Source organism: Macrotis lagotis, chromosome 7 (genome assembly GCF_037893015.1).
Source record: "Macrotis lagotis isolate mMagLag1 chromosome 7, bilby.v1.9.chrom.fasta, whole genome shotgun sequence".
Taxonomy (NCBI): domain Eukaryota; kingdom Metazoa; phylum Chordata; class Mammalia; order Peramelemorphia; family Peramelidae; genus Macrotis; species Macrotis lagotis.
The window spans coordinates 65,667,459-65,695,092 of record NC_133664.1 but is presented as its reverse complement, the minus strand read 5'-3'; the positions used below and the strand labels follow the sequence as shown (position 1 = coordinate 65,695,092).

General features: G+C 36.3%; 1 protein-coding gene across 1 annotated transcript in view; it reads right to left on the bottom strand.

Annotated features, from left to right (window-relative positions):
• LOC141493700 (glutamate decarboxylase 2) overlaps positions 1-27,634 on the bottom strand; it is an 80,468-nt gene that overhangs the window by 6,091 nt on the left and 46,743 nt on the right. The window contains exons 12-15 of the mRNA XM_074195074.1: positions 20,553-20,631; positions 15,463-15,612; positions 8,624-8,731; positions 7,123-7,212 (exon numbers count right to left, since the gene is read on the bottom strand). Coding sequence (XP_074051175.1) covers positions 7,123-7,212; positions 8,624-8,731; positions 15,463-15,612; positions 20,553-20,631 — 427 coding nt within the window. The remainder of the gene's footprint in view (positions 1-7,122; positions 7,213-8,623; positions 8,732-15,462; positions 15,613-20,552; positions 20,632-27,634) is intronic.

The following is a 27,634-nucleotide window of genomic DNA, read 5'->3' as shown; positions in this document are numbered from 1 at the left end:
GACATAAAGGACTATACTAAGGAAATAGGAGAGATGGAGATAATAACTGAACGTAATGAAGACAAAAGGAAGCAGAATCATTCTATCAATATAGCTGTCTTGTGACTCCAGAGGAAGTGTCCTTTAAGACTGAATAATGGCATTTCTAAATAGAACCCTCAATTACTACTCATCTATCCTATTTCACATGGGTCTATCTCCATTATAGGAATCAGCAACCTATCAAAAGTTCTTTTCTGCTTCAGCGTCTATCAGAGTGAGCCCCTTATTTGATCATGATCTTATTTTCTAATAGGGACAGATTCCCATCTTAATTGCACTTTTGAAGAATGGCAGAGTTGGCTATCCATCTAAACTTTCTGAACACTTCTCTCCAAATAATTTTAAAACAGCATGTCAAATAATTGAATTTGGGAGTGGCATGGCCAACAAAAAGTCAGGGTGAGACATTTTTCCAGCCCAAGAAACCTAAGAGGTTGGAGGATCTCTGCTGCCATGTAAGGGCCTGTCCAGAGAACATGTGGCAACAGCAGGAGCCCTGGATCTTGGAGGGGAAAGCAATGGCAGCAGCAGAAGAAGTAGCTTTAGGCACTCTTACTGCTCAGAGATGGTAAGGGGGTCAGACCACTAATCAGGAAGAAATTATAGGGGATTCTGAGCTGACAATGGGTATAGGACCAGGAGTTGTCTGTCAACTCCATTAACTATAGGCAGCTCTGGGTTTCACTTGCAGCTTGGAGAGAAATACTTGTGATTGGTCAGAAGGGAGCAGTGGCCCTCATTGCAAATTTAGGATAGAGAGGAGGGCTAGTACTTGTGACTGTGGGGGAGCAGGGACCTTTCCTGGGTAAAGACCAGAGGAAAGACCTGGAGAGCAGTGACTATACCTCTTTTAGGATATCACTACCTTGGATGCACCGAAAAACTTGCAGACCTCCCCCCAACCTCTGAAATTTCTGAAAATAGCAGCATGAACAAAACGTAAAACTTGGGACAGTGCTTCCCCTTACCCTTGTAAGCCCAACTTTATTCTAAAGTTCAAAATAAAAAAAAAGACTAAAATAATTGAGCAAACAACAAAAGGAACCCAACCATTTAAAAAAAAGCTAATTTTGTGATAAGAAAAACCAAAACACAAATTTGGAAGCAAATTTTGGAAGCAAAAGAGTTATAAGCAAAGCCTCAAAGGAAAAAAAATAGCACTGGAAATTGGACACAAACTCAATGAGAATTGGACTGCATTAGACATCAAGAAACAAAAAACCAAAATCAAAAGAATGGAAAAAATAGAAAAAAATGTGAAATTTCTCATCAGATTAACAACTGACTGAAAATAGATAAGTAGAAAATCATTTAAGAATTATCACATTACCAGAAGTCCACGACGAAAAAAAAAGATCCTATAAACTTCATTTGGCTAAAAGATACCAAAGACAATGAGCTATTATCAAAAATGTTTACAGCAAGATTCTCCAATAAAGGTTTTCTTTCTTTCTTTTTTTTTTTTAGGTTTTTGCAAGGCAGATGGGGTTAAGTGGCTTGCCCAAGGCCACACAGCTAGGTAATTAGTAAGTGTCTGAGGTCAGATTTGAACTCAGGTCCTCCTGACTCCAAGGCCAGTGCTTTATCCACTACGCCACCTAGCCGCCCCTCATTTCTTATACATATACATATATATGGAATTTAGTCAAATTTATAAAAATAAGGGCCCATTTTCCAATTGATAAATTATCAAAGGATATGAACAAACTGTTTTCAGAAAGAGAAATAAAACCTACCAATAGTCACAGAAAATACACTAAATAACTACTGAATATGAAATGCAAATTAAAACAACTTACACCATCTTACATTACTTGCCATCTTACACCAATAGATTGACTAGGATGACTGAAAAAGAAAATGATAAATGCTGGAGAGGATGTGAAAAAATAAGGACAATAATAGACTGTTGGTGGAGTTGTAAATGGGTTCAAACATTCTGGAGTAAGATTTGGAACTATGCCCAAAGTGCTATAAAACTGTGCATATCTTTTGGCCCAGTAACACCATAACTAGATCTGAAATCAGTAGGACTCATTTCAAAGAGATCAAAGATAAAGGCAAAGGCCTTATGTGTACACAGATTTTTATAGTAACTCTTGATGTGATGGTAAAAAATTGGAAATTGAGGGGTTGCCTACCAACTGGGGAACAAATTATGATAATTTGTGCTATTAGAAATGATGAGCAGGATAGTTTCAGAAAAATATGGGAAGACATATGTGAATTAATGCAGAGTAAAATAAACAGAACCAGGAGATCATTGTATATAGCAGCAGCAATATTACAATGATGATCAACTGGAAACAACTCAGCTACTCTGATCAACACAATGATCCAAGCCATGTCCAAAGAACTCATGATGAAGAATTCTGTCCACCTCCAGAAAGAGAGAGCTAAGGAAATCTGAGTGCAAATTGAAGTATAATTTTTCCTTTGTTTTTCTTTATTATTTTATTTTTCCCCAATGATAGTTTTCACCATTCATCCATTTGCAAGTTTATTAGTTCAGCATTTTTCTACCACCCTCCCTTCCCATCCCCCCTCACAGTATTGAATAATTTGGTAAAAGTTGCACATATATAATTGTGTTTAACATACTCCCATATTAGTCATGTTGTGAAAGGGGAATTAGAATGAAGAGGGGAAAAACCATGAGGAAAAAATTCCTTTCTTTGGTTTATTTTGGCCTCTTTTTTGGTGACATGCTTAAAATGGAAATAAGTTTTACATGATACACACACACACACACACACATATATATATATGTTTCACATATATATGTATAAATGACATCATATTTCATGCCTTCTCAATGAGTGGTTCAGGGATTGGAGAGAGAGAGAGAGAGAGAGAGAGAGAGAGAGAGAGAGAGAGAGAGAGAATCTGGAATTAATTTTTAAAAAAGAATGTTAAAAATAATTAAACTTGAAAAATGTGCTTGTGAGGATAAGGTTATCTCTGTCTGGAAACCTGCTTCTGCTGTCTAGAGATCTGTTTTTCTTATTTTTATGCACACCTATTTCTGGGACATCTGCCTAACATTCATAATGGCCCAACCCCTTCATTATCAGGAGCCTTTCCTGCCATCTTTAGGTTGATGGATTACTTAATTAGTATATCATTGAACCCCACAATTTTTTTTATAATCAACCAAAGTAACTCCCTCTGGTTCGTAACCAACTTTGCCTTAGTAGGAATGATTTCAGTCCCTTGCTCTATATAAGAGTTGAGGAAAGTAGAGACTGATCTTCTTTTGTCCTTGCTTTAAAGTCACAGGTATAGTTAAATCTGTGGTGCCAATCTTTACAAAGGACGGCCCATCTCATTAGCTCCTTGTCCTGCCTTTACTGTTCTTGGTTGCTTGTATTGAATGAATTGGCTTGCTTTATACCCACATTGTTTCCATGGTTCTTACAAAACCAACCTCAGAGTTATCTCACTCCACAGGAATTTGTCTTCTTGCATACAACCTATGACACTATATCAGGATACCCTGAACTTATAAACCTTTGTCCAGGATAGGAGTCTTAATCTCTAGGAAGCTATTTTTACCTCCTCAGATTCATCTTAGAAAGCAAAGACTAGGAGTATGAAAAACATGTCTCAAGGAGGACACCCTGTTCCTCTAACCAATACTCAACCTAGGGGCTTGCCCTGAATCCCATATCCTTTGGTTTTCTTTCACCCTGACCTCATAAGCAGAGCCAGTAAAGACAAGTCACTGAGCAAATGCCAAGCTGCTAATCACAGTCCAGAGATTTGGAATCATTGCTCTTTATCTTTCTCCACCTTGGGAGTATGCAGAACTGACCAGTTACCCATCCTGGTCAGCTGGCAAATCTCCTCTTCACTCCCCCACAACTATGTCCACCATCCCCTAGACATTTTATGGGCCCTTTTTATTCCTTAGATCTGATAGGTTTCCCTTCATCCCTTCTCTGGTTAGATTATTTTTGAAGGACTTATCAATGAATAAAACTCTTTTTTCATCATGCTTTTCTCATTCATTTTAGATATAAATGGAAAGAGATTAAATTTAAAAAAGAAAGGTAGCTACATTTCCTTTTTTTTTTTTTGGTGACCAGGCAGCTAAAGTAATTATTTAAACAATCAGATTCAGTAATGAAAACAGGGTAGAGAGGAAAATTCATTAAGAATTTCTCAACACCCTCTTCCAGTATTCAAATGGACAAGAATATGTTAATTATTTGATGATAGGCTAATTCTGATTCCCCAGGGAAAGATTTCCATTTCTATCATATGCTATATAACATGCTAAAACCTACAAATGTGATTTTTTTTTTCTAAAGAGGAAGACTTGGGTTGAAATTCAGCCTGTAAAAATTATTGACTGAATCAATGTAGACAAATCACTTAAACTATATGAGTTTTAATTTCCCTGTGCATAAATTTGATTTTAGGAAGGATTTATTTGTAATTTGTGATCAGTGTTTATAACACCATACACCAATTAGAGAGCAAACCTAACGCATCCCAAGCTGTTATGGAATTTGCTGAGGAATATAGAGCTTAAGTGGCTTGACCATGGTCACACTACTAGAAGGAAGCAGGGCAGGATTTGAACTTTGGTCGTTTCAACTCCTAGTCTAGCAGTCTATCCACTATTTCATATAGTCACTTGTAATAAGGGGTTAATAATATTCATTTGATGTATCTACCTACCTGAGTTGTTCTAAGTCTCAAATTAAATGATGTATGTAAAGTGCTTTGCATACTTTAAAGTGTTATTCAAATGAACCATTGAATAAATTTCATAATTTTCATCTTCCTTCAAGGATCAACTCAGGTATTGACTCCCCTTTCTCTGATCTCTCATTCTTGGTGCTTTCTTCTGGCTCAGTTTTTACCAAACTGCTTAATCTAATATTTTCCCAGTCTTCTTCACATGCTACTTTGTTTTTCAGTAGGCAAGATTTAGCTTTATTCATCTGTGTACAAGCTTTATTCATCTATGTATGAATATAAGTTCCAGAGGGCAGGTACTGTACTGTTTTTGCCATTGTCATGCTGAAACCTATCATAGTGCCTTAAAGGTAATAAGTCCTTAATAAATGTTTGTTTGGTTGTGATTTTCACTCTAGTTGGTGGTTTCATTTAGGAAAAGACAAAAGAATAGATTCATCTGATTCTATCAAAAATGTCAAGTTAGTTACTTATAAAGGCACTTTTTATAATTTAAGTAAGAAAACATTATTCCTGATCCTGTCAAGAAAATCAGACATTTTCTTTTCATGTAATTAATATTTTCATTTCTTCTTAAGCAACTCTTTCCTAGAATATGTCCATCATCTCTCAGATCATCTCTAATGGGTTTTGATTCATTTTTGATGACTTACTTTCTCTCATCTGCCTGTAACCTGACTTTTGACCTTTCTATAGAAACACTTATAGAGAAACCTAGAAGTCTGTTTAAGTTTGAGATGAGAGGCCAGTCTACCCCCAAGGCTTTCTTGTCATCGTCCCTTTAGGTGGGACCAAAAAGAAAGTTATTCATCCAATCCAAAATAAATTGATAATTGATAATTCAAAACATTTTTCTTTTAGCCACCATTGTCAACAGAAGATGAACTCTATATGAATTTTGGAAATGATTAAAAAAAGACCACATACAGCTTTCCATTTCTAATACTATTTTTAAGAGTAAATCTCTGATAATTCAGAAGGAAAAGAAATTATTCCTCTGAAAGTTAAATTCTCCTCCACTTTCCTCCAGAAGAGGGAACATAAGAGGGCAACTTCATAGGTGTTTCTGCTCCAAAAGTATATTTGACTCATAGTAGGTCACTAGACAGGTGCGGCCATTTACCAGTTTCTAAAAAGGTCAACTCCTCAGACATTCCCTCAGAGAGATCATGCAGGACAGTTTTTGCTCTTCATACTATACAGAGAAATTGAAAGCAAAGAGATAACTTGTGCCAAGTAACTAAATGAATCAGCAATGAGCTAGGTAGGAGCTGGGCTAGTTCTCTGACATAAGGGAGTTAACTCCCCACAGATTGTTTTTAGGTGAGGACCTATGATTTCATTGGTGAAAGAAACTTCTGATAAGGACACTTTTCTATCAATAAAGACCTTTGATTGTCTACAACTAACAATCTTAGAGAAGTGGAACTTAACCTGGAGGCTGTGTTTTTATTAAAAATTTTTTTGGGATAACTGTCAGTATAATAGATTTTCTTTTTCATCTTAAGTATTTTATTTTATACATTCAAAAACATTATTTGGGGCAGGTAAGTGACAGTGGATAGAGCATGAGCAGACCTGAGCTTAAATCCAACCTCAGACACTTGCTAGCTGTGTGATCCTGGGCAAGTCCCTTAACCATGTTTGTCTGTGTCTTCATCTGTAAAATGAGTTGGAGGGGGAGAATGCAAATCACTCTAGTATCTCTACCAAGAAAACCCTAAATGAGATCAGGGAGACCCAGATTTGACTGAAACGAGTGAACAATAATACCAACAACAAATCACATCTCTCCAAATCTTCTGTTTCCAAGACTCAATAGTACCCACTGTCCTTTCAATAATCCTCATAGGTATGCACTCAAGGCCCTTCACCACTGGACACTATCCTGTTCTCAACTGCCTTCCTCAAATAAGCTCCTTCAAACTGAACACTATTGAGTTCTCTTCTGGTCTTAACTCTTAATACTTCAGTTAGATGTCTTAAGGCTTTACTCCATCGCTAGCCATCTAGTGCCTGGGTGCCCTAGCTTCATTCAACATTCCATCCATGGACCTGTTGCCATTTTTAATGCTCTAGGTATAGCAATGGAGAAAGGATGATCACTTAATTAGTTATTTTTAAGACATCATAAATTCTTTTTTAAGCACAGAGAAGTAAATAAAAATATCTCTGAGAGCATAGACATTTTCAGATTTCCTCAAATTACTATTAACAATCATTCTATGCTTACAAAATAGTCTTCAACAGCTCACTTGGAAAAACCAATGCACAGATATCACATTTCTCTTAAATAACATCATGTATTTGCATGCATGCATATATAAGTAGAAAACCCAATATGCATATCATAGGAACTCATGAATTGTTTACCTTTGAGAGACGACTCATTCTTTCTTCATTGTCTTCCAAGTGCCGTAAACTTGGGGGAATATACCAGAAGCAGACGTTTGTGTGCTGAGGCTAAATGAAAAAATAGAAAAAAAAATGAAACTTTGACTCATAGTTGATATTTAAAGTAGATTAGTACCAATGACTGCTAAATCAATGTTCTTTGATCTATGCTATGTGAGATGCCCACTGATCAATGGTGTGTTGCAGTGAATTTATTTAATGAATGAATGATAGAATAGGCTTTATATCTGATGTTTGTAATGAAGTAGAAGATCCAGGTATGGTAGTATACATCTATAATCCTAGTTAGGAGATTATAGTCATGAAATGTTTTTTTTACTCAGAGCAGTGATATGGCCATATCTGTGCCTTTGGAATAGTATTTTGTTATCTTAATTATCCAGCCATCCTGACCTGGTTATAACCAGTCTACAGCTCTGGAGATGATTTGGAAGTCTACATACCCATCCCAGTGGTGTGGAAGATGGATTGGATAAGGGAGAGACAGTTGATAAGGAGACCAGGTAGAAGACCATTACAATAATCCAGGAAAGATTTGATGAAGTTCTAGAATGGCAACAGTAAGAATAAGGAGAAATGGTCTGACATGGAGAGAGATGTAGGAGTAAATCAACAGGTCTTGTAAACTCATTAGAAATACAAAGTGAGATAGGAAAGTTAGGCTGATGGATCTCCAGAGCTCAGGAATTCTGAACAGTAGTAGGCTGTACTCATTAGGCCATGTCCCTGCCTTGTTCAAAAACTATTTCATAACCCATTGTTGACCCCAGGATAAAACACAAATACAAGCCTCTCCATTTAACATCCTTTACAGTCTGACTCCAACTTACATTTTCAGGATTAATTCTTATTTTCTGTATATGTTCAGTCCCAAATAGACTTTTGATTACTTCCTAACTCAATATACTATCTAGATAGAGTATATATCTGTACAGAGTAAAGTATAAAAAGACTGGGAAGGGGCTAGTCTGTGAAGGGCTTTAAAAGCCAAATGGAGGATATTATATTTGATCCTTGAGGCTATAGGAAACTAGTTGATAACTTATGTAATAGGATATGTAAGTGACATGGTCAGGCCTGTGTTTTAGAAAGAGTAATTTGATAGCTAAATGGAGTATGATTTAGAATGGGAAGAGACTATAGAAATAGTCCAATCAGGAGATGATGAAGGCTTGTTCTAGGTGCTAGCAGTGACAGCCAGTGAAGGTGGTGTAGAATAAACAGAATTTAGCAACTGATTGCCCATGGGGGGGGATAAGAGAGTGAGGAGTCCAAGGTCACACCTAGATGATAATTTTTATAGCCCATGCAGCTCATGGAAACTGGATCGTGGAGACTACCATCCCACACAATGCTCCCTGGACAAGATTTATCCATGATATCTGAAAGGTGGACCCCAGACACCAATAATTAATCATTTGGAGCTGTTAGGATTATGTAAAACAGGCTACAGTCATACCTTTCCATCAAACACCATTTCATATCCTTCTCTGTTTTTTATAAGGTTGTATAAATACTCTGCTAGCTCCAAACACTTGTCAATCTGTGCTTCAAATCCGATGGTCCCCTAAGAGAAGGAACATATGTTTAGTTAGCACCTGATGGGGAACAAGGGAGATTTCAGGCAGAGTTGGATATAGTCCATGAAGGTCCCAGACTCCAAACTCCTACTTTTATTTACAGCTTCTGTAGCACTTTCCTCTCAATTTTTGATGTTTCCAATCACCTGGAACTAGCTTTACAATTATATAAAATAGGCAGTGAGGTAAAGTGGAGAGAGCTCTCTGAATCTGGAGCTAAAAAATCTGGATTCAAATCTTACCTTTACAACTGACTAGTTGTGTAATCTTGGGGGAGTTTGTTAGCCTTGTTGGTCCTCAGTTTACTCATTTAAATGAAGGGGCTAGACTGGAAGTTTTTAAAATCCCTACCACATTTGCATTTATTATGTTAATTCCAAGTAGTTTTGGTCCCCTTCTAATTAACCCTAAGGCATTACACTCTGGAGGATTGCTTTTAAATTGATTTCTCCTCCTCATCCTTTAACATTTATTGAGTGGCAATGGAATGACTCAGAAAATAACTACCACACCATAACACAAACATTTAATGTTTTTCTAACAATAATTAAACTGAGATGGGTAACTCAAAGTGATAACTTTCTTGTTTATAGGCTGACTTTATGGGGTCTGACTAGGAAGACACACACACACACACTCACACATACACAGTGCATGTCTATCATTGTAGTCAAGGGGATGTGAGATCTTATTTTCTGTAGACTTCTCCCTTGAATGCTCAGATCCAGGATAATAATGTATTCTAGTTTGATTCTGGCTGAACACAGGGTTTTAGCCTAGTTCTGATCTGCTTGGAGCCATGACCTACTGACCCTAGAGCAATCATTGAAGGTTCTGAATGTTTAGGATTAACCTAGAAGTTTGGGTCCACTTAGAATGGACCTTGGGATTGTGAAATGTTTGTCTTTCAACATGGAGCTCAGGACCCCTGTGATGTGTATGTAAACTTCCAAATAAGCTTTAGAGCTGTAGACTGGTTATAACCAGGTCAGGGTGACTGGATAATTAAGAGAGAAAGATTGATTTTTGAATTAATCCTGCTCCTGTTTTTGCCATTGACTCATTGTGTGATCCTGGGGAAATCATTTAACTTCCACAGGCCTGTTTCCTTATCTATTAAGAGGGTAACACTTTACTTACCACCTAGAAATATTTGCTATAATTAGAAAGCTTTGGATGAAATCTATAAAGTAACATTTATTAGGCACCTACTGACAAGCTGGGATAGAAGTAAAATTGTCTTCATACTCAAAGAGCTTACATTCTACCATTTTAATTAAATATGCAAACAGTAATATCAGAAACAAATTTCTGATAAAGCTGTGGAAAATGATGTTCTATGACATCAACATATAGCTTGTGTATTTTCCTAATGATTTTCAAAAATTCTAGAAATAGCATAAATTTTGTGCTAGAAGCCTTAGAGATCATCTAACTGACCATCTCACTTTTTAAATGAAAATGAAGTCTCTAAGATAGAGTGACTTGGTCAAGGTCAGATATAGTGAGTGGCAAAGGCAGGATTCAAATCCACTCCTTTGACTCCAAAGCCACTACCATGCTCACTACCATGACAATTCAAAGAGGAAGTGGAAGAATATCAGGTCATTAGGAGATCCCCAAGGCACAATAGGGAGGTCCTCTCTTCTACTGGTTATAAAAACAGTAGCAGACAGGGAATGAGTTAATGTGGTATATAATTTATTAAGGTAAAATAAATTAATTTAAGTTATTATTAATATTAATATAACTTAGTAAGGTCACCTAAAGACCAATTTTTCTAATGGAGGGTCCACTTGAAAAACTCCCTATGTACTCAGTTAGTCCTTCTTAGTAAGAAGAATTCTTGGGACAGCTAAATCACTGACCCTAGAGACAGGAGAACTTGAGTTCAAATACTGCCTTAAAATGTACTAGCTGTGTGACCTTGGGTGAGTTACTTGACCCTACCTGCTTCACCTCCCTACCCCCCCCCCAAAAAAAAGAAGAGTTCTAATATAGGTATATCAGAAAGATCACTTTATTAACCCAATTGTCTCTTTTGTCTCAAACTTGTTTGGAGAGAAACATCTCCAGAAGTTGGTTTTCTTATCTTTAGAAGAATACTATCAAGTTTTCATTCACTAACCCCTAATATTTTGCTCAATGGAATCCTTAGCTATGGCACTTACAATTCACTTTTTAAATGGGGAGTAAAGGCTTCTTGAACAGAATGTATATAATTATGCAAGTGAACATAGCAATTTGGGTTCAACAGTTTACAAATACTGATCTCTCAAGATTACTGCAAGAAATCCATGAAACCATGGGGAAGGAGGAAGGCAAGAAATGCGATGCCTATCATAGGTCTGGCCACTTGGCTAGTCTGTAATACACCAGCTGAGTCCTAGAACTCCCTCACCTTTTCAGATAAAAGTATTGGATCCCTGAAACTTAGATGCCTGCAACAGGAATTCTGCTAATGAAGTATTGAACGGACTGTAGAACATCAGGAGGATGAAGCTTGAAGACAGAGATGCTTTCATTATCATTTGAATCTCCAGTACCTAAGGAAGTGGTTGATGTGATAGGGAAGGAGATAGGAATGGACCTGTGATTTTATTTCTATTAGGAACTTTTAGATTAGGGATGGGGTATGTTTGGCAAATCATTTGGTCTGGTGCTGCCAAAGCAACCACAGGCTGGACTTGAAGCTCAATAAATCTAGAAGCTGTTTACAGGTGAGTTAATTAAATATCTATATATCTATATATCTATATCTACATCTACATCTATATCTATATCTATATCTATATCTATATCTATATCTATATCTATATCTATATCTATATCTATATCTATATCTATATCTATATCTATAGGTTTTTACAAGGCAAATGGGGTTAAGTGGCTTGCCCAAGGCCACACAGCTAGGTAATTATTAAGTGTCTGAGACCGGATTTGAACCCAGGTATCCTGACTCCAGGGCCAGTGCTTTATCCACTGTGCCCCTAATTAATTAAATATTTGACCAAATATAGCAGGATAATTTTTGAAGGTGATAATTTTGTATGGGCCTTGAATGATATTATAAATATCCTTGGCAGTAAAGAATTCCTCACCCCTGCTCAGAAATGAAGAGAATCCCTCTACTTCTGTACCTCCTCTGATAAAGTCCTCATTTCTGAAATATATAGAGAACTGAGAAAAATTTCCAAGTGATTACCCAATTAATAAATGGTCAAAGGATGTGCCATCTTTCAGTCAAAGAAATCAAAGCTATCTATAGTCATATGAAAAAAATGCTCTAAATTTCTATTGATTAGAGAAATGCAAATTGAAACTTAAAGTCTTAGGAAGGTTATCTAGAGCAGAATGTGTGAAATAGACTAGCATTCCCAAGTGTGGCTGAACCAAATTAAAATGTAATTGGAAACTATTTTACAGAATAAATGAGAATACAACAGGATATAAATAATGTTAATCTGTGATTTTCTATGTAGCCTTCAAGGATCTTGGTCAAGAAGACTGTTAAAGTGACTTGCTCAGGGTCAAGCAATCAGTATGAGGTAGGACTTGAACTCAGGTCTTTATGTTTTTATTCTCTATGCCTAGCCACCTTTCTACTGATTATATAGGGTTTATTAAATGCTTGCCAATGGCTTGATTTGCTTGTCACATATCGGAAGAACAAAACTCACTTTTTGCAGAATTCTTTCAGCAAGATTCTTATATTATAAGATAAATGCCATTAATATATTTACTGTATTCTAATTTTAAAATTCCAATGAATAAGTGAAGAGAGAATTTATTAAATTCTTAATATGTACAAAGCAAAGTTCTAATTGCAAGTTTCACTTTTCACAGATCTCATATTCTAATAAACAGAAACAAATGTATAAAATGCAAATACAAACAGTATATTCTCAAGTTGACTCCCTCAGGCCTCCCTAACACTAGTCTTATACTTAGGTTTAACTAAAATATGAATGATATTTTTTTTCTCTTTTGAGTAAAGAATATTGTAGCATGACTTACTCAGGACTATAAAAGTCAAAATAAAAGTGTCAAAGTGAGATTTGAACCTAGGACTGCCTAACTATGCTATCCAGTCTAGTAGGCTAAATACATTGCTATATGAAGACATAGTAATAGAAAATCACTATATGTGTGTGTGTGTATATATATGTATACACACACACACACACACACACACACACATATATATATATATATATATATATGAAATTATATTTATGAGATTGAGTGTTGGAAGGGATGTTAGAAATTGTCTAATCTAGCTCTTCCTCTTTCATAAGTGAGAAAACTAAAGTCTATAAATGTTGACTTATTTGTTTAAGGTCAGGTCACACACATAACAGAATTAAAACTTGAATCCAAGTCCTGGATTCTCACATCTAGTGTCCTTTCTAGCACCCATTCTGCCTAAAAAATTAAAAATAATAAAATATGCAGTTAGTCTCTATTAAGTAGAAAGTATTATTAGCCCAAATCCCATTCCTCAATTATGTCGAACAACAAAAAATTTATTAGATTATTATCATTATTCAGTTTGATTTTCCTGACTCAGTTTCTGTCTGAAATTAGGTATGGATCCCCCAATGTTTTAACATCAATTTTTCTTGGGAAAGGAGCTGAATTCTCTGGTTTAACCTGAAGAATTCTTATATAGTATGTATCTCTCCAACTTTCCACCCATCTATAGAAGAACTGACTAAATTGATACTATTTTTATTATACCAAATTATTATTATACTTTGTCAACCATGAAACATTAGTTAATATTTATTATTGTTATTATTAGGGGGTTAGCCCTGGGATTTTATTGGTGTTACAAACACCCAGGTGAAGAAATTTCCTCTGATATCAATGCAATCAATCAGCACCTTTTCTGTAGTTAAGAACATTAGGAAGTTCGGTGACTTGCTCAGAGTCACACAACCAGTGTGTATCATCACAAGTAACACTTGAACCCAGGACTTCACAGACAGCTTTCTATTCACTATGCCCTGTTGTTTGTCCACTATTTTTACACACATCCAAAAATACTGCTTCATTTAATAGATTCAAGTGGAAATAGTTCCAACTGAAATGTCCAAGATACAACCTTGAATAAATATCAACTTATCTCCTGGAAAATTCTAAAAACATTTGACTGGAAGCAATTCTGCAGCTGGGTTATATCTATTCACTCACTTTCCTTTCATGGATCCTTGCTGTTTTAGGGCTACCTGATTACAGTGTCTTTTGCTTGGTTTCAAATGGTCAGTCTTTAGACACCACCTGATTCCCTTAGTGACACCCGAATTAGCTGTAGTTGTGCCAAGCCTCCCTGTTAAGTTCTAGGCTGAAGCGCACTCACACAGACTATTACCAGTAGGGACAGATGAACAGTTAGGGAACAGAGATTCCATTTTCATGTAAATGTCTTTAGTAATTACATAATCATAATCAACATGAAAAAAGAGAGGCAAAAATCATGGTTCACTAAGTAAAATTGAGTAATTTAGAGATCAAGTTTCTGCTAAAAACTCAGAAACTCAGAGATATCACTATTCCTGGAATTTATATCATCCAAGAAGAATCTTTTTATCTAAAAAAAATAGCCTTGAATTCCTCATCTCAGCTGATGTGTATAATTTGATTGTTGTCATGAAATTGTAGATAGAAGGTCAACCTTGTAATCAGGAAGACTTGGGTTCAAATTCTCCTCTGATACTATATATATATATATATATATATATATATATATATATATATATATATATATATGTATACACACACACATAAACATATGCAATTACTGAGAAACTTTAATTGCACTGAGCAGAATAGATGGTTGAAAGTTCTCACAGCACTATTATATTTGTTCAATGATCTAGGTACACCCTGAGAAAATATAACACACTCTTCAATAGCTATAAGAATAATTATATATCTCAAAAAAATGTTGCTTTGTTTAAGACAATTGCAATCATTGCTTACAGAATGCAAAATGAGACCAGGTGGGTTGGTCACTGATTTGTCATATTTAAGTCAGGAATCTGGCTAAAATATAAACCACCTTTGGGCTTTTCTGGGCTGATTACATTTAAACATAATATTTATGCTGTTAGACAGCTACAATTAGACCACGTAAGTGCTGCTGCACATTTTCAGCTCTAGAGTCAAATTTGCAGAGAGACAAGTGATTCTCTTACAGTTAAAGTCCCATAAAGTAAACAGAAAAATAGTACAGAAGACAGACGATTAAATTCTTAGGGTTGTTTTTCTTTAAAAGCTCAGTTGCCCTTTCAGTGCCACAAATGAGCTTTTGTAGCATATTCTCCTTGTTCACCAAAGGTATAATTTATGGCCTTACATTAATCTACCCCAGTGTTCATTCACTAGGTAAAAACAACAGGTTTGAAAACAGGGGCGCCTAAGGAATAGGGAGTTATGTTACAAATCAGAATGGATTCATTTTCTAAAGAGTTAGCAATAAATGCAATTTGTTGTTTTAAAACCACACACATACACACACATACACAAAGGTAATTATATTCTGCCCCACAGAGGGTATTGAAAAAATGCACTTACACAACTAGACTAAAGAAGTTGGTCTTGGGGGAGGCATTTTCCATCAAGAAACTAATTTATCACATGGCATAATGGAGCTAATCAGATCTGGTTTCTGTCTGTAGGGAACAACTAAAAAAAAAATCTCACGTTTGCTTACCTTTGCCCTCCACATTAGCCATAATTTGAAAACATCAACATGGCGCCCACACTGTAAAGCTTTGTCTCCAGTATCATAAGACAAATCGTAGTGTTTATCTTGTTGAAAGAGGTAGGAAGCATGCATCTGATTGCAACTTTGCATCAATCCCTTAAAGAGACAGAGAGAGAGAGAAAGGAAAAATTCCATCAAATTTGCTAATACTCAGAGTTAAAATAATAACAATTCAAAAGTTATGTTGTCGTGACAAGTTAGATAGCTTGTGACCTGGAAAATAAAGGCAAGAGGATTTATAATATGGGATTAAGGAGAAAAAAATGGGATTAATTTTTTCAGTGGAAAGGACAGGTCAATATATGAACACAAATGACTGTTGAATTAGTTTTATATGTGGTTAGTGGCCCTAGAGCCAAATGTTAATTGGATTATAACCACAGATATGTGCTTTTTCTTTCATACTCTCCTTAATGACTAGCAAGAAAATCTAATAAAGAATTCAAACCATGTAAATTTTAATTTGCAAATAGGAAGTATAGTGGAAGGGTGGCTAGGCGGTGCAGTGGCCCTGGAGTCAGGAATACCTGAGTTCAAATCTGACCTCAGACACTTAATAATTATCTAGCTGTGTGGCCTTGGGCAAGCCACTTAACTTTTGTCTGTATTTGTAAAATAAGGAAAGTAATGGTACCTATTTCACAGCCTTGTAAAGTTCAAATGAGATATATGTAAAGCACATTGCAAACTTTAAAGTTCTACATAAAATGCTTCTCCTTCTCTGTCTTTTTCGTCTTTTCATCTGCCATCTTTGTTTTCCTCCTCTTTTTTATCTTCTTCATTGTCTTCTTTATCATCTTCTTTTAAAGGCATCTATCAGAAGTCCTCATTTGTTGTAGTTCAAATATCTCCAGGTATATGCTAATTTAATTCTTAATTATACTGATTCACTAGTCATATTTAAAAATTTTGATTCAGTAACAAATTAATCACAATAGATTATCTAAATACTGTGATTCTTCACATTCTCTTCTCCCTTTCTACCACAGCAGAAATACATGAGAGCCCCACAGTACTTAAGGTCCTTTTGTCTTGTGGGTGATCAATTTATTGCCTAGCAGACATCTTAGCCAAGCTCTTTCTGGGACTGGATTTGATTGAATCTTGCTTGATTGAACCTGCCTGAGTTCATGTGAGGCATTCGGGACTTTAAAGAACCCTGGGGAATTTCTTTGCCATGGCAAATCAGCATAGTAGTTTTTGAGTTAAAAATTAACATATGAGATCTATTTCTCTTGGGTGTAGTAAAAGATGTTATCAAAGAAGTGTAAAAGTGAAAAAGAAGATGGACTGCTCTGCGGTGAGTGTGAGGGATAACTGACAATTTGTTTACACCATTGGTGTTTTTTATGATGTTAAGAGAATGAGAAAGTCCCTGAACACAGTGGGTGAACCTTTTCTTTCAAGTCTATAAGAAGATATGGCTTAGAGTCATACAGGGTTGGGAAGGTTTGACTGAGCTGTGATTTGAAAATCGAAAGACAGGTCCATATGGCCGGATATTGGTATATTTTGACCTTTGTTTGGATCAGAGTTTAACAAATAAATGTCTATGGTTCATTTTTTTCATATTTGCTTCTAGGGTTTTCTCTTGGAATGATAGTTTCAAAGACTAGTTTACAAAAGTAAAGCTTTTCTATTCTAAGACAATCTTGATAACCTTTTAATAGAGTGAAAAACATCCTTATCAAACTGAATTATTCATTAGACTTATAATGGAATTTTGTCAGATGCAAAGATCACATTTTTCCTTAATACCCTTACCTTATCATGCAAAATGGGTAGTGATGATAAGCATTTGCATTTCCCAAAGAACAATGTGAGTCATGCTTTCTGTTAAAAAAAAAGTGTTTTGTTTTAATCCCTGCCAATTTCATCACTAGAAACTCTACCCAATACTTTATAACTTGTAATATAACTTCATAACTTATCCCAAGAGACCTTTGTCCAATCTTTTTATACAAAACACCATAGGGCCTTTTGGAGTATGTTTTCTTCTTGAATCATGACTAGATAAGAATGACCTTAAAAAGTGGGATTATTTATTCAAAATTAGTAATGAAACTGGACCCTGATCCATTTTTTTTATTGAACTAAATGGAATAATAACTTGAATATAGAGCCTGTAAGTCTGAATATGCAAGTTAAGAATGAGCAAAGTCTATACCTAACACATAAGCCAGAATTCATTTTTGTCCTTTGGATTCCATTTTGATTTGAAAATGATGTGGTTATTTTTCAGAATGGTCAAAAAGACGTTTGCAATATTATAGAAGATATGGATGAAAATTGACTAACTGGGGCAGAAAAGTAACATGTTTTAGGAGGAAATATGATGATAACTTATACTGATATAGTGTTGAGTCCCTTTTTGGACTCCCTTAACCTTCCCCAGGCTAGTGTTGAAGGGGCGGGAGGCAAGGAAGACAAGTTCTCCTTTTGTACACCAAGGTCTCCATTTATTGAATCAAATAAAAGTGTTTAAATATCCTCTTCAGTCTCTAATCCACTCCCACTCCCATGGCACTTAGTAAAATAAGGCTCTGGTGCTCAAGGACACCAGGTGATGGAGGTTCACAGCACTCCCATACACAACAGCTCCTAACAATATAGCACTTTAAATTTTTGTATAAGGTTTTACAAATATATCATTTTATCCTCATAAGAACCCTAGGAGGTATCCCTATTTTTCAGATGAGGAAACTGAGAGTTAAGTGACTTGCTCATGGTCACATAATTAGTAAGTATCTAAGACCTCAGGTCCAGTAATCTCTTCACTGTGATACCTGACTGCCTATTTAGAACCCATTTATGCTTCATAAGGAGAAGGAAAAATATTAATACCTAACATTTATAAAGTGTTTTAGGTTTTCTTTTACACAATAAGCATTTAATTACTCATCTTCTATGTCTACTAAATATCAGGTACCATCCTAAGTCTTGAGTATACAAAGACAAAAATGAAATTGTTTCTGTCCTCACAGAGCTTACCTGCTATTGAGGGAAATCAACACCTACATAAATAAATAAAAATAAAATATATGGAAAGCAAATTTTGTTTTGGAGGCAGAATTATTAGTAAAAAAGAAAGAATAGGTTTCATGTAGGAAGTCACATTTAAATTGAGCTTTGGATGAACCTTGGGATTCTGTGGGGTGTAAGTGAGGAGAGAGGGCATTGTAGGCATGTAGGAAAACCTGTACAGAGACAAAGATGGCATATTGAAAACAGGAGACAGACCACTTAGCATATAACAGAGTGTGTAGGAGAGTAATGGTCAAGAAGCCAGGAAAGATAGAATAGAACCATACTGGAAATGACTTTGTATGAGAAGTTTATATTTTATTCTAGAAGCAAGAGGGAGTCATAGGAGTTTCTTGAGCAAGGGTGTGACAGTCAGACCATACCTCAGGCATATCAGTCTGGCAACTGTGTGAAAGATGGATTGGAGATGGTAGACAATTTAGGAGGGGAAGCTAATTTGGAGACTATTATAATCATCAAAACAAGAGTTATTTAAATAGTATAAGCATTATTGTCTCCATTTTATAGATAAGGAACTGAGACCCCGGGTGGTTAAATGATTGGCCCATAGTCATACTTTTAGTATCAAAACTGCAATTTTAACCCAGGCTCTTGACTTCAAGACAAGGGCTCTTTTTTTTTTTTTACTACATTTAACTGAAATGTTTTTCATTTAAATATAAAATATATTTCTATTCCATGGTTGCAGATTATACAATCCCAGATATGTAACCACACAAACATATACCACTGATCATAATAAAGACTAGGCAAGAGTTGGAGTGAATTACCATAATCCATCATGCCTAATGATAAACCAGTTCAAAGAATATGAACACTTGGTGGTAAGTCAGTGGCATTGGCATTGTCTTTGCATAAAAAATTAGGAAAAAACTGCTGAATTATCTCCTTTAAAATAATTTTCTTATGAGAGGTCACTAGATTTGTTCCACTGAACACCATGGATGTCTCCTGAATGCGTGTATCAGAACTGATTCTGGTGTATGCTGCAGAAAATTGCTAGGCTAACAATATTACCTTTACTTCTCTGAATCCCGTTTTCCTTAACTGTAAGGAAAAATAAAAAGAACGAGGCTTCCATGACCTGGCTCATGGACTATTGTGAAGAAAGTGCCTTGCAAACATTCAAATGCAATATACATTTGAGCTGTATCATTACTAAAATTAATGTAGACTATAAAAATGAAAAATGTAGGTGCTTTTCCCTTTTAATTAGCTATTACAGAAGTCAACAAATACTGAATCAGAGAAAGCCCCTCATCCTAACTACCCAGTTCAGTCAATTCTAAATGCATATAGCTCCTCAATGAATGTAAAGCACTCATTCTCTACACTTGATAAGTGATTTTTCTTAAGTGTGGATTTGACCATGTTGTTCATCTGCTCAAAAAATTCAGAGGCTCCCTTTTACCTCCAAGAGAAAATACAAAGACCCCTGCTTGACATTTAAAGACTTTTCCAATCTGGCCCCAACCTTTGTTTCCAGCTTTATCCATTACTTTCCTCCCCTCACTCTTTGTTCAGCCAAGCTGGTTTTGTAGTTCCTTATACATAGCACCCCATCTTCTATCTCTTTTCCCAGATTGTCCACATGGCCTGGAATGCTTGGTTTCTCCAACTCTCCCTCTTATAATCCCCTAGGTAGTCTTATTTTATTTTTGTTCATCATTTCAGTTATGTCTGTCACTTTGTGACTCCATATTGGGTTTTCTTGGCAAAGATACTGGAAGAGTTTGCCATTTCCTTTTCCCAACTCATTTTGCAGATGAGGTAACTGAAATAAATGGGATAAGTGATTTGCTTAGGGTCACCCAACTAATGTCTGAGGCCATATATGAACTCAATTCTTTGTGACTCCAGACCTCATGCTCTATGACACCTAGTGGCTCCAGTTTTGTCTATAATCCTCACCGAATTTCCATATGCACCATTTTGTGTCACGTATAGGAAAATGATCTGAAGGAATAAAAATTAAACAAACCAAAACCTACCTCTTCTCTAACCAGCAGAGCTGAGCATTGCAAAGGAACACCCATCATCTTGTGAGGGTTCCAAGTCACGGAGTTGGCCCTGAAATAAAATCAAACCATTTAAGAGAAAAACTTCACTAAGGGAATGTTGGGTAACTAAAATCTGATGGGCAGGACTCAGGATTCCAAGGTTTCCCTTCCCATTAAGGGTTCCCCATCCCATAACAACAATAGTAGAACACATTTATGTAGTTCTTTAAGGTTTACAGAGCATTTTGTGGAGGATTCCAAAATTGTCCAATCTCAGGAATAACTACTGAAGCAGAGCTCTAAACCAATAGTATTTTATTAAAGGATTCATAGTTCCTGCTAATGAAGGGGACCTCAGATTTTCCTCATGGACCTTCCTCCAGGATCTTAGTTTTATAGTGATATCTAGATAATATAGATGAAGCAAACTAAAAATAGATAATCTCATTGGTTGAAGATCTTGCCCTTGACCCTTCTGGAGATTCCACACAAAACACAGACAGGGCTAATGAGCAGACCTTTGACAGATCTGTCTTGATGTTTCAGAAGGTTCTGATGAATATAGCCATGGACTGGTAGAAAGACAGACTGTAAGCTAGTAACTAAGGTCACTTATTGGTCAAGTGCTCATGGTCTCTGCCCATGTTGGGTAATAAAAGAGATGACAAATAATGGAAACTCAATATAAATAGTGGAGGAATTTTCCATGTAATTGAGCCAAAGAAAAACAAGGGAGGAAGTAGTCTAGTTACCTTCCTGTGATTAGCAAGTGAATTTACAATCTGTAGTTTACACTATCAGTAGTTATAATCACTACCTCTATAGAATCACATCAAACTAAAACTGATAGAAATAAAATTGAGGTCCAATAAAGTAGGGATTCAATTAATCAACTATCACAGTTTCATTTGATCCTCATAACAATCTTATGAGATAGATATTGTGATTATCTCCATTTTACAAAGGAGGAAATTAAATTTGAGAGGTTAAATAATTATCTTAGTACCATACAGTAAGTATCTGAGGTAGGATGTGAACTGATGAGACACAACAAATGACTTGAATTCTCTTTCTTGCCAAATAAAAGAGTAGATGGATTGGTTTCTCTCTATCTTTACTTTCTCAATTCTTCCTGAGGAAGAACCACTAAGAGCACTTGCATTTGTAGGCACTTATTCAATCTTCCCTAGGACACTCAAAGAACCAGTGAATAGGAGAAGAGAGTACTATGACTAATTCTGATTTTGGTTCCTTAAGATTTGGAGCTCAGGAAAGTCCTCGATTCCATGGTAGATATCTGTTTCTTTCAAAGTTAGTGCATGACTATCCTCTGGGACAAATACCCAATGCAAAGCAGGAATTCTACTGTAGGATATTTCTCTCTTTGGTCTTATATGGAAGAAAGAGGCAAGGGCTTAAAGATGAGTGGCAGGTGGGCAGAAAGATGGGAGGCTGAAAGTCAGTGAGCTCTTTTCCTCCCCTTCTTTCACAATAATGAATTTATTTTCCACCTCTTAGTGGTTCTGCCTCAGAAAGAAGGTAGGAAGAAAAGGCAGAGAAGAACTAATTCATCTCTTTGATGAATTGGTATCAGACAACAGACAGCAAATCTTGGCTGAGCATCCCCTGTACTTGTGACCCCAAATGATGTGCTTAATAAGACAGCACCTCATCCATCTTCACCTTGGCTATGACTGATGGCACCAATAGAAGACCCTCAGGATTAGAATTGGGGAGAAGAAAGTCATAGCAGAAATATAACTAGCAGGGTTGCTAATCTTGAGGAAAGGACTGAGTGAGTTTCCAATAAACTGACCTTCCCTTTAGAGAGAGCCCAACTAGCACATTATTTATCTCACTGCATTCCTGTGCATTTCTCCATCATGTACCCAGGAACCTCATCAACCTGTAAGACTACATCAGCATTGGTACTCACACTTCATCCATACCATTTATTTTGGGACCTGTCTAATTAGAGGACACAGTAAAGATTTTCTCTCAAGAACTCCATTTAAGGAAGGTCCCCAGGCCAGCCATCATTGGAAATGGTCAACTATTTCCCAGTGGCTGGGTTCTTTTATCATGCTCTTCCCTTAATTTACCTCCCCCCCCCTGCTTTTCATCTTCCTTTTATGTGTTATCTTTTGCCATTAGACTGTAAACTCCTTGAGAAAAGGAGCTACCTTTTTATATATGTATCTCCAGCATTTAATCTGACATGGGGGTGGGGGGGCAATAAATAAATAAATGTTTATTGACTGACTGAAAGGTTTCCTTCCTTTTTGAACTAGTTCAACTTCATAAACCCCCAAATTTGACTAGAAAATCCCAACATCTTTCCCTTCTGCTCTTTTGAATATATATGTTTGCCTTTAACCTAGTAGGAGCATAATTGATCTTCCAGAAGCAACAATAGCAAGGATCATAATTAAAATTCAAAAGGATTGAATTGCATACATGTGTTGACACACTATTCTAAGTACTGTTTCCTCCCTCCCTCCCTTCCTCCCTCCCTTCCTCCCTTCCTCCTTCCCTCTCTCCCTTCCCCTCCTCCTCCCCTTTCTCTCTCTTTTTGTCTCTCTTTTTCTCCCTCCCTCCTTTCCTTCCTCCCTTTTTCCTTCCTCCCTCCATTCCTCCTTCCTCCCTCTCTCCATCCCTTCATTCCTTCCTTCCTTGCCTCCCTCTCTTTCGTTTATTTTCCTTCTTTCCTTTCTGTCTGTCTATTTTTTTCTTATCTTGTCTATCTTTCCTTTCCCTTTTTTGCATTTCTTTCTTTTTTCCTTTCCTTTCTTTCACACACTAGTAAGGGAATTAACTTTTCCTTCTACCAGGAAGGATCTCTTCTTCCAGAGGACAAGAATGAAGTAGAAACAAGACTGGGAGGACTGTTTTAAAGTTTCCCTGAGTGAAATCAGGCAAACCCTGGTCTCCTGGATGTTTCACAAATAAAACACTCCATTTCTAAACTCCTGCTTTTCGGGTTTCCTTTAAGTTCCATCTAAAATCCCACCTTGCACAGGAAGCATTTTCCAATCTTTCTTTATTCTAGTGCCTTACTTTTGTTAAATATTTCTATTTCTCTCATGAGCCCCTTGATGGCAGGGACTTTATTTTGTCTTTCTTTATATTCCCAGCATTTAGTATTGAAGCTGCCATAGTAGGCACTTAATAAATTCTTACTGACTGAGAAACATTGTACTTAGCCAAATCTTAGCACACAAAAGTTGACTGTATCAACTGAAGAAAGAATGTGTCTGTGATGAGATTTGTCACTTCTTTTTCAAAGAAACTGTAATATTGTAAGTCTCTGCATTACTTTATTTTCTACACTTTCCTTCTTTTCTTGGTTACCTAGGTGACCAATTTCTGAGCATGTACCAAAAACTTCCGAAAGAGAGATAGGCAGTACATGTTGATTCTGCTAGAAGCTAAGAAGAGAAAATAATATTCAGATCTTTCAACACTATTGAGATGATACAATAGTCTACTAAAGGTGTCTCTGTACCTAAAGGAGTTTTGGAGTCACTGCATCATTCCCCACAAATGGGAAGAGAAAACAGATAATTGAGTAGTTCATTAAACATTTAAAAAGAAGTCTATATCCTATCCAGAGGAAGAAAAACAAAAGACAACAAATCCTTCAGAACCTGAGGAACATTACATTCAGTTTTTGAAAAAAGACCCTATATATTTCTTTCCCTTAATCCTGATTCCTCATACTGAAAATGGTTAACCTGTAAACGTGCTTAACACAAATGTATAAATACAATATTAACCCAACTGCCATTGGGTGGGGGAGAGGTAGGAAGGGAGAATGGAAGGAAATTTTGTAACTTAGAAATATACATAGGCATGTGGATGACTGTTAAAAAAACTTTCATAATATACATTTGGAAAAGTAAAACAGTAAAATATAAAAATTAAAAATGGTCTATAATAATAAATAGTAACGTTACATTAGCATTCTTAAGACTATCCCATTTTAGCTTCACATTAACTTTGTGGAATGGGTAATATAATTACTATCCTCATTTTACAGATGAGGAAACTGAGATTCAGAGTTTAAATGATTGGTACATAGTAAGGTTTACTGGTCCTTTAAGACCCCAAATTTGATCCTCTTTATAAATGCCCACATTTTCTTTCCTTTTATAATATTATTTTGCAGAATTGAAGAGTAAAATATTGTCTTAAAGATGATCTAGCCTAACCAGTAGCTGAATAGGGATTCTCTCTGTATTATTTCTGACTTTGTAACCTTACTGAAAGACTACTATATTGAGGAATTTATTGTTTATTTCATGTGAACACAGTCAAATCACTGGGAAGGTTTTCCCTAATTTGAGCCAAAATCTTTGTCTCCATAATTTCAAGCCTATTTTTCCTAATTCTTATCTCTGGAGTCAAGTACTACAGCAGCAGCAGCAGCAGCAGCAGTAGCAGCAGCAGCAACACCAACAATGATAACTCATGTTTAGAGTGTGTTGAAGTGGGCAAATATTGTCTCATCTTATCCTCATAACAATCCTGGGAGGTAACTGTCATTATTACTATTCTTATATTACAGATCAGGAAATTGAGGTTTAGTGATTTGCCCAGCATCATATAGCTAGTGTGTATTTGAGATGGGAACTGAATTGAGATTTCAAACCTGGTCTTCTTTTCCTTGCACCACCCACCTGTCTTAAGATTCACTCTTCTTTTATCCACCAATCCTTTAAATTCTTGAAAAAAGCTATCTTAGGACATTCCTCAGATAGTTAATATTCCTTTTAGAATTGACTGCCAGAACTGACCTCGACATTTGGAATGTGGCCCGAAAAATAATCTTCCTCTTTCTGGAGGCACTCCGTGAAGTTAGGATACTAACTTGGTTACATCACATTCATAACTCACATTGACCTTGGGGTCCATTAACCCCTATGTCTCCCTCCACTTTTCACAGGAATTATTATCTGGCCAGCAACCCCATTTTGGTTGCTCCTTTGTCATTTCAGATAAAATTTTGTCTTTCTCTATGGTCTTTCTACTCTTTATATGGCAAGACAGAATCATTTTTTTTTCTTTTGGGTATCCACCTATGTCTGATTTGTAAACTGAATGAGCAAACTAGGTAATAAGATTATGTAAGAATACTTGAGTGAAAGTTCCTTCCTCTCCTGGTGAGTGAGTGTATTATTATTTCCTGTACCCACATGGTGCTTTGCACATAATAGATAATATTTATTATTAATTAATACCATTTATTTTTTGAATTCTTAAGAATAATAGTATTTATATGGGCTTTAAAGTTTTCAAAGTGTTTTACATGTTATTTCATATTCTTGCAACATTCCTATGATGGAGATACTGTTATTCCCATTTTCCAGGCGAGGAAACTGAGGTTGGGAAGGGTTTAGTGACTTGCCAACAATCACACAGCTAATTGGCATCTAAGGCAGGATTTGAACTGGGATTTTCTTGAGTCCAAGTCCAGTGCTTGCACTTCATCACCTAGCTGTTAATTGAGTATAGTCTATTTTGTTCTTTCCCCCTTCCTCCCATCCCAAAGTTCTTTTGTTTTGCATTCCAAGGAGAATTTAACTCCCAGTAGCTCTCAAAATAGTAGTGATATCTACTTGGGAGCAACTTTGATCCAAACACCAGGTACTGATTTCATTGGGTTTCAGGAAGAGGTGACTGTAAAGGTTGCAGATACTGCTTGGAGAAAGTCATGGGATCATCGATTTTGGGTTGGAACTTAAAAATCATCTAGTTCATATAGAGAAAGGGGTCATTCAACTGTATATTGGTAGACTGTGATTCTTCCTCTAACTTCTTGATCTGGTCTGAAACTCTGGGTTGGGGACTTAGAACAATGTTTTGCACATGTCAAGTGCTTTTTTTTTTTTAAAAAAGATTTTTGCAAGGCAATGGGGTTAAGTGACTTAAGTCACAAAGCTAGGAAGTTATTAAGTGTCTAAGGCCAGATTCCACTGCCCCACCTAGCTGCCCCAAGGTGCTTAAGAGATGTTTGTTGAGTTGAATCAAATCTGGCACAGACCTACGATATCCTCTCACATTATCCTCCTGTTTGGGCTTCCTTACTTTGCATGGGTCAATCTGCCTCTGTACCTGATCTATTTTTCTCTGAAACCCCAGGATTTGACCTTGGTTTTACCCTCTATCTTCAATTACCCAGTTTCTCTCTCCTCCTAGACTCACTGATTCTCCAGTCATAGCCATTTGTCTGTGATGCTATACTGTCTGCCATGCCAAACCAGATTGGCCTAGCTTCTGGTTTTGGCCTCTCCAGGGCTGCCATGTCTGGCTGCTGTCTGTGACCTGGAGCTGACAGATGCTCCAAACTGTCACTGGGCTCCTCCTTCTGTTTCTGGGGTGGACATCTTCAGGAGAAGCTTTGGCACAGAGCCTGTGGTGAGACTATTTTCCTAGGGAACATCTGGCTATTTGGCAGAATATGGTGGACATTTGGCTGCCTCTAATGAACTCTATTTCCCATCTGAATTGGAGAGGGAAAGGACAAAGCAAATGAGTGTAGGTCAGGCTTCCATTTTGTGAGATCCCTTTGTTGGAAGAACTGGGTGAACTTAATTCAGTGTCTGACAACAATTTCTGAAGCTATCACATCAGTCAATATGCTTTGAGTTTCCTTTTGACAACATAGATATTTTGTTTTTGGAATGGAAAAATATGCCCTGTCCTAATATTTTCATGCTATGGGATACTGCTTCTCCATAAGGGTTTAACCTCCAGGCAGAATGAAGCCAACAGTAGTTTTCAATGTTATAGCAAAACCCAGAAAATTTAAGAATAAAACCATGAGACATTATCACAAGTGTGTCCTACTTTAAGTAAATGTATGTATAAAAAATTCAATGTACATTGAAATAAATTAGGAAATGATTATTTGGGTTACAAAGAATTCACAAAAGCCTTCTCTTCAAACAGCCAGCTCCTTGACTGTGTTAAAGAGAATTTGATTTTGAAGAATTTAATTTAGACATAATCTATGGGAACTGTAGAAGGTAAGACACACCTGTATTCCAAGATTCTTTGGTGTTTCAACAGTC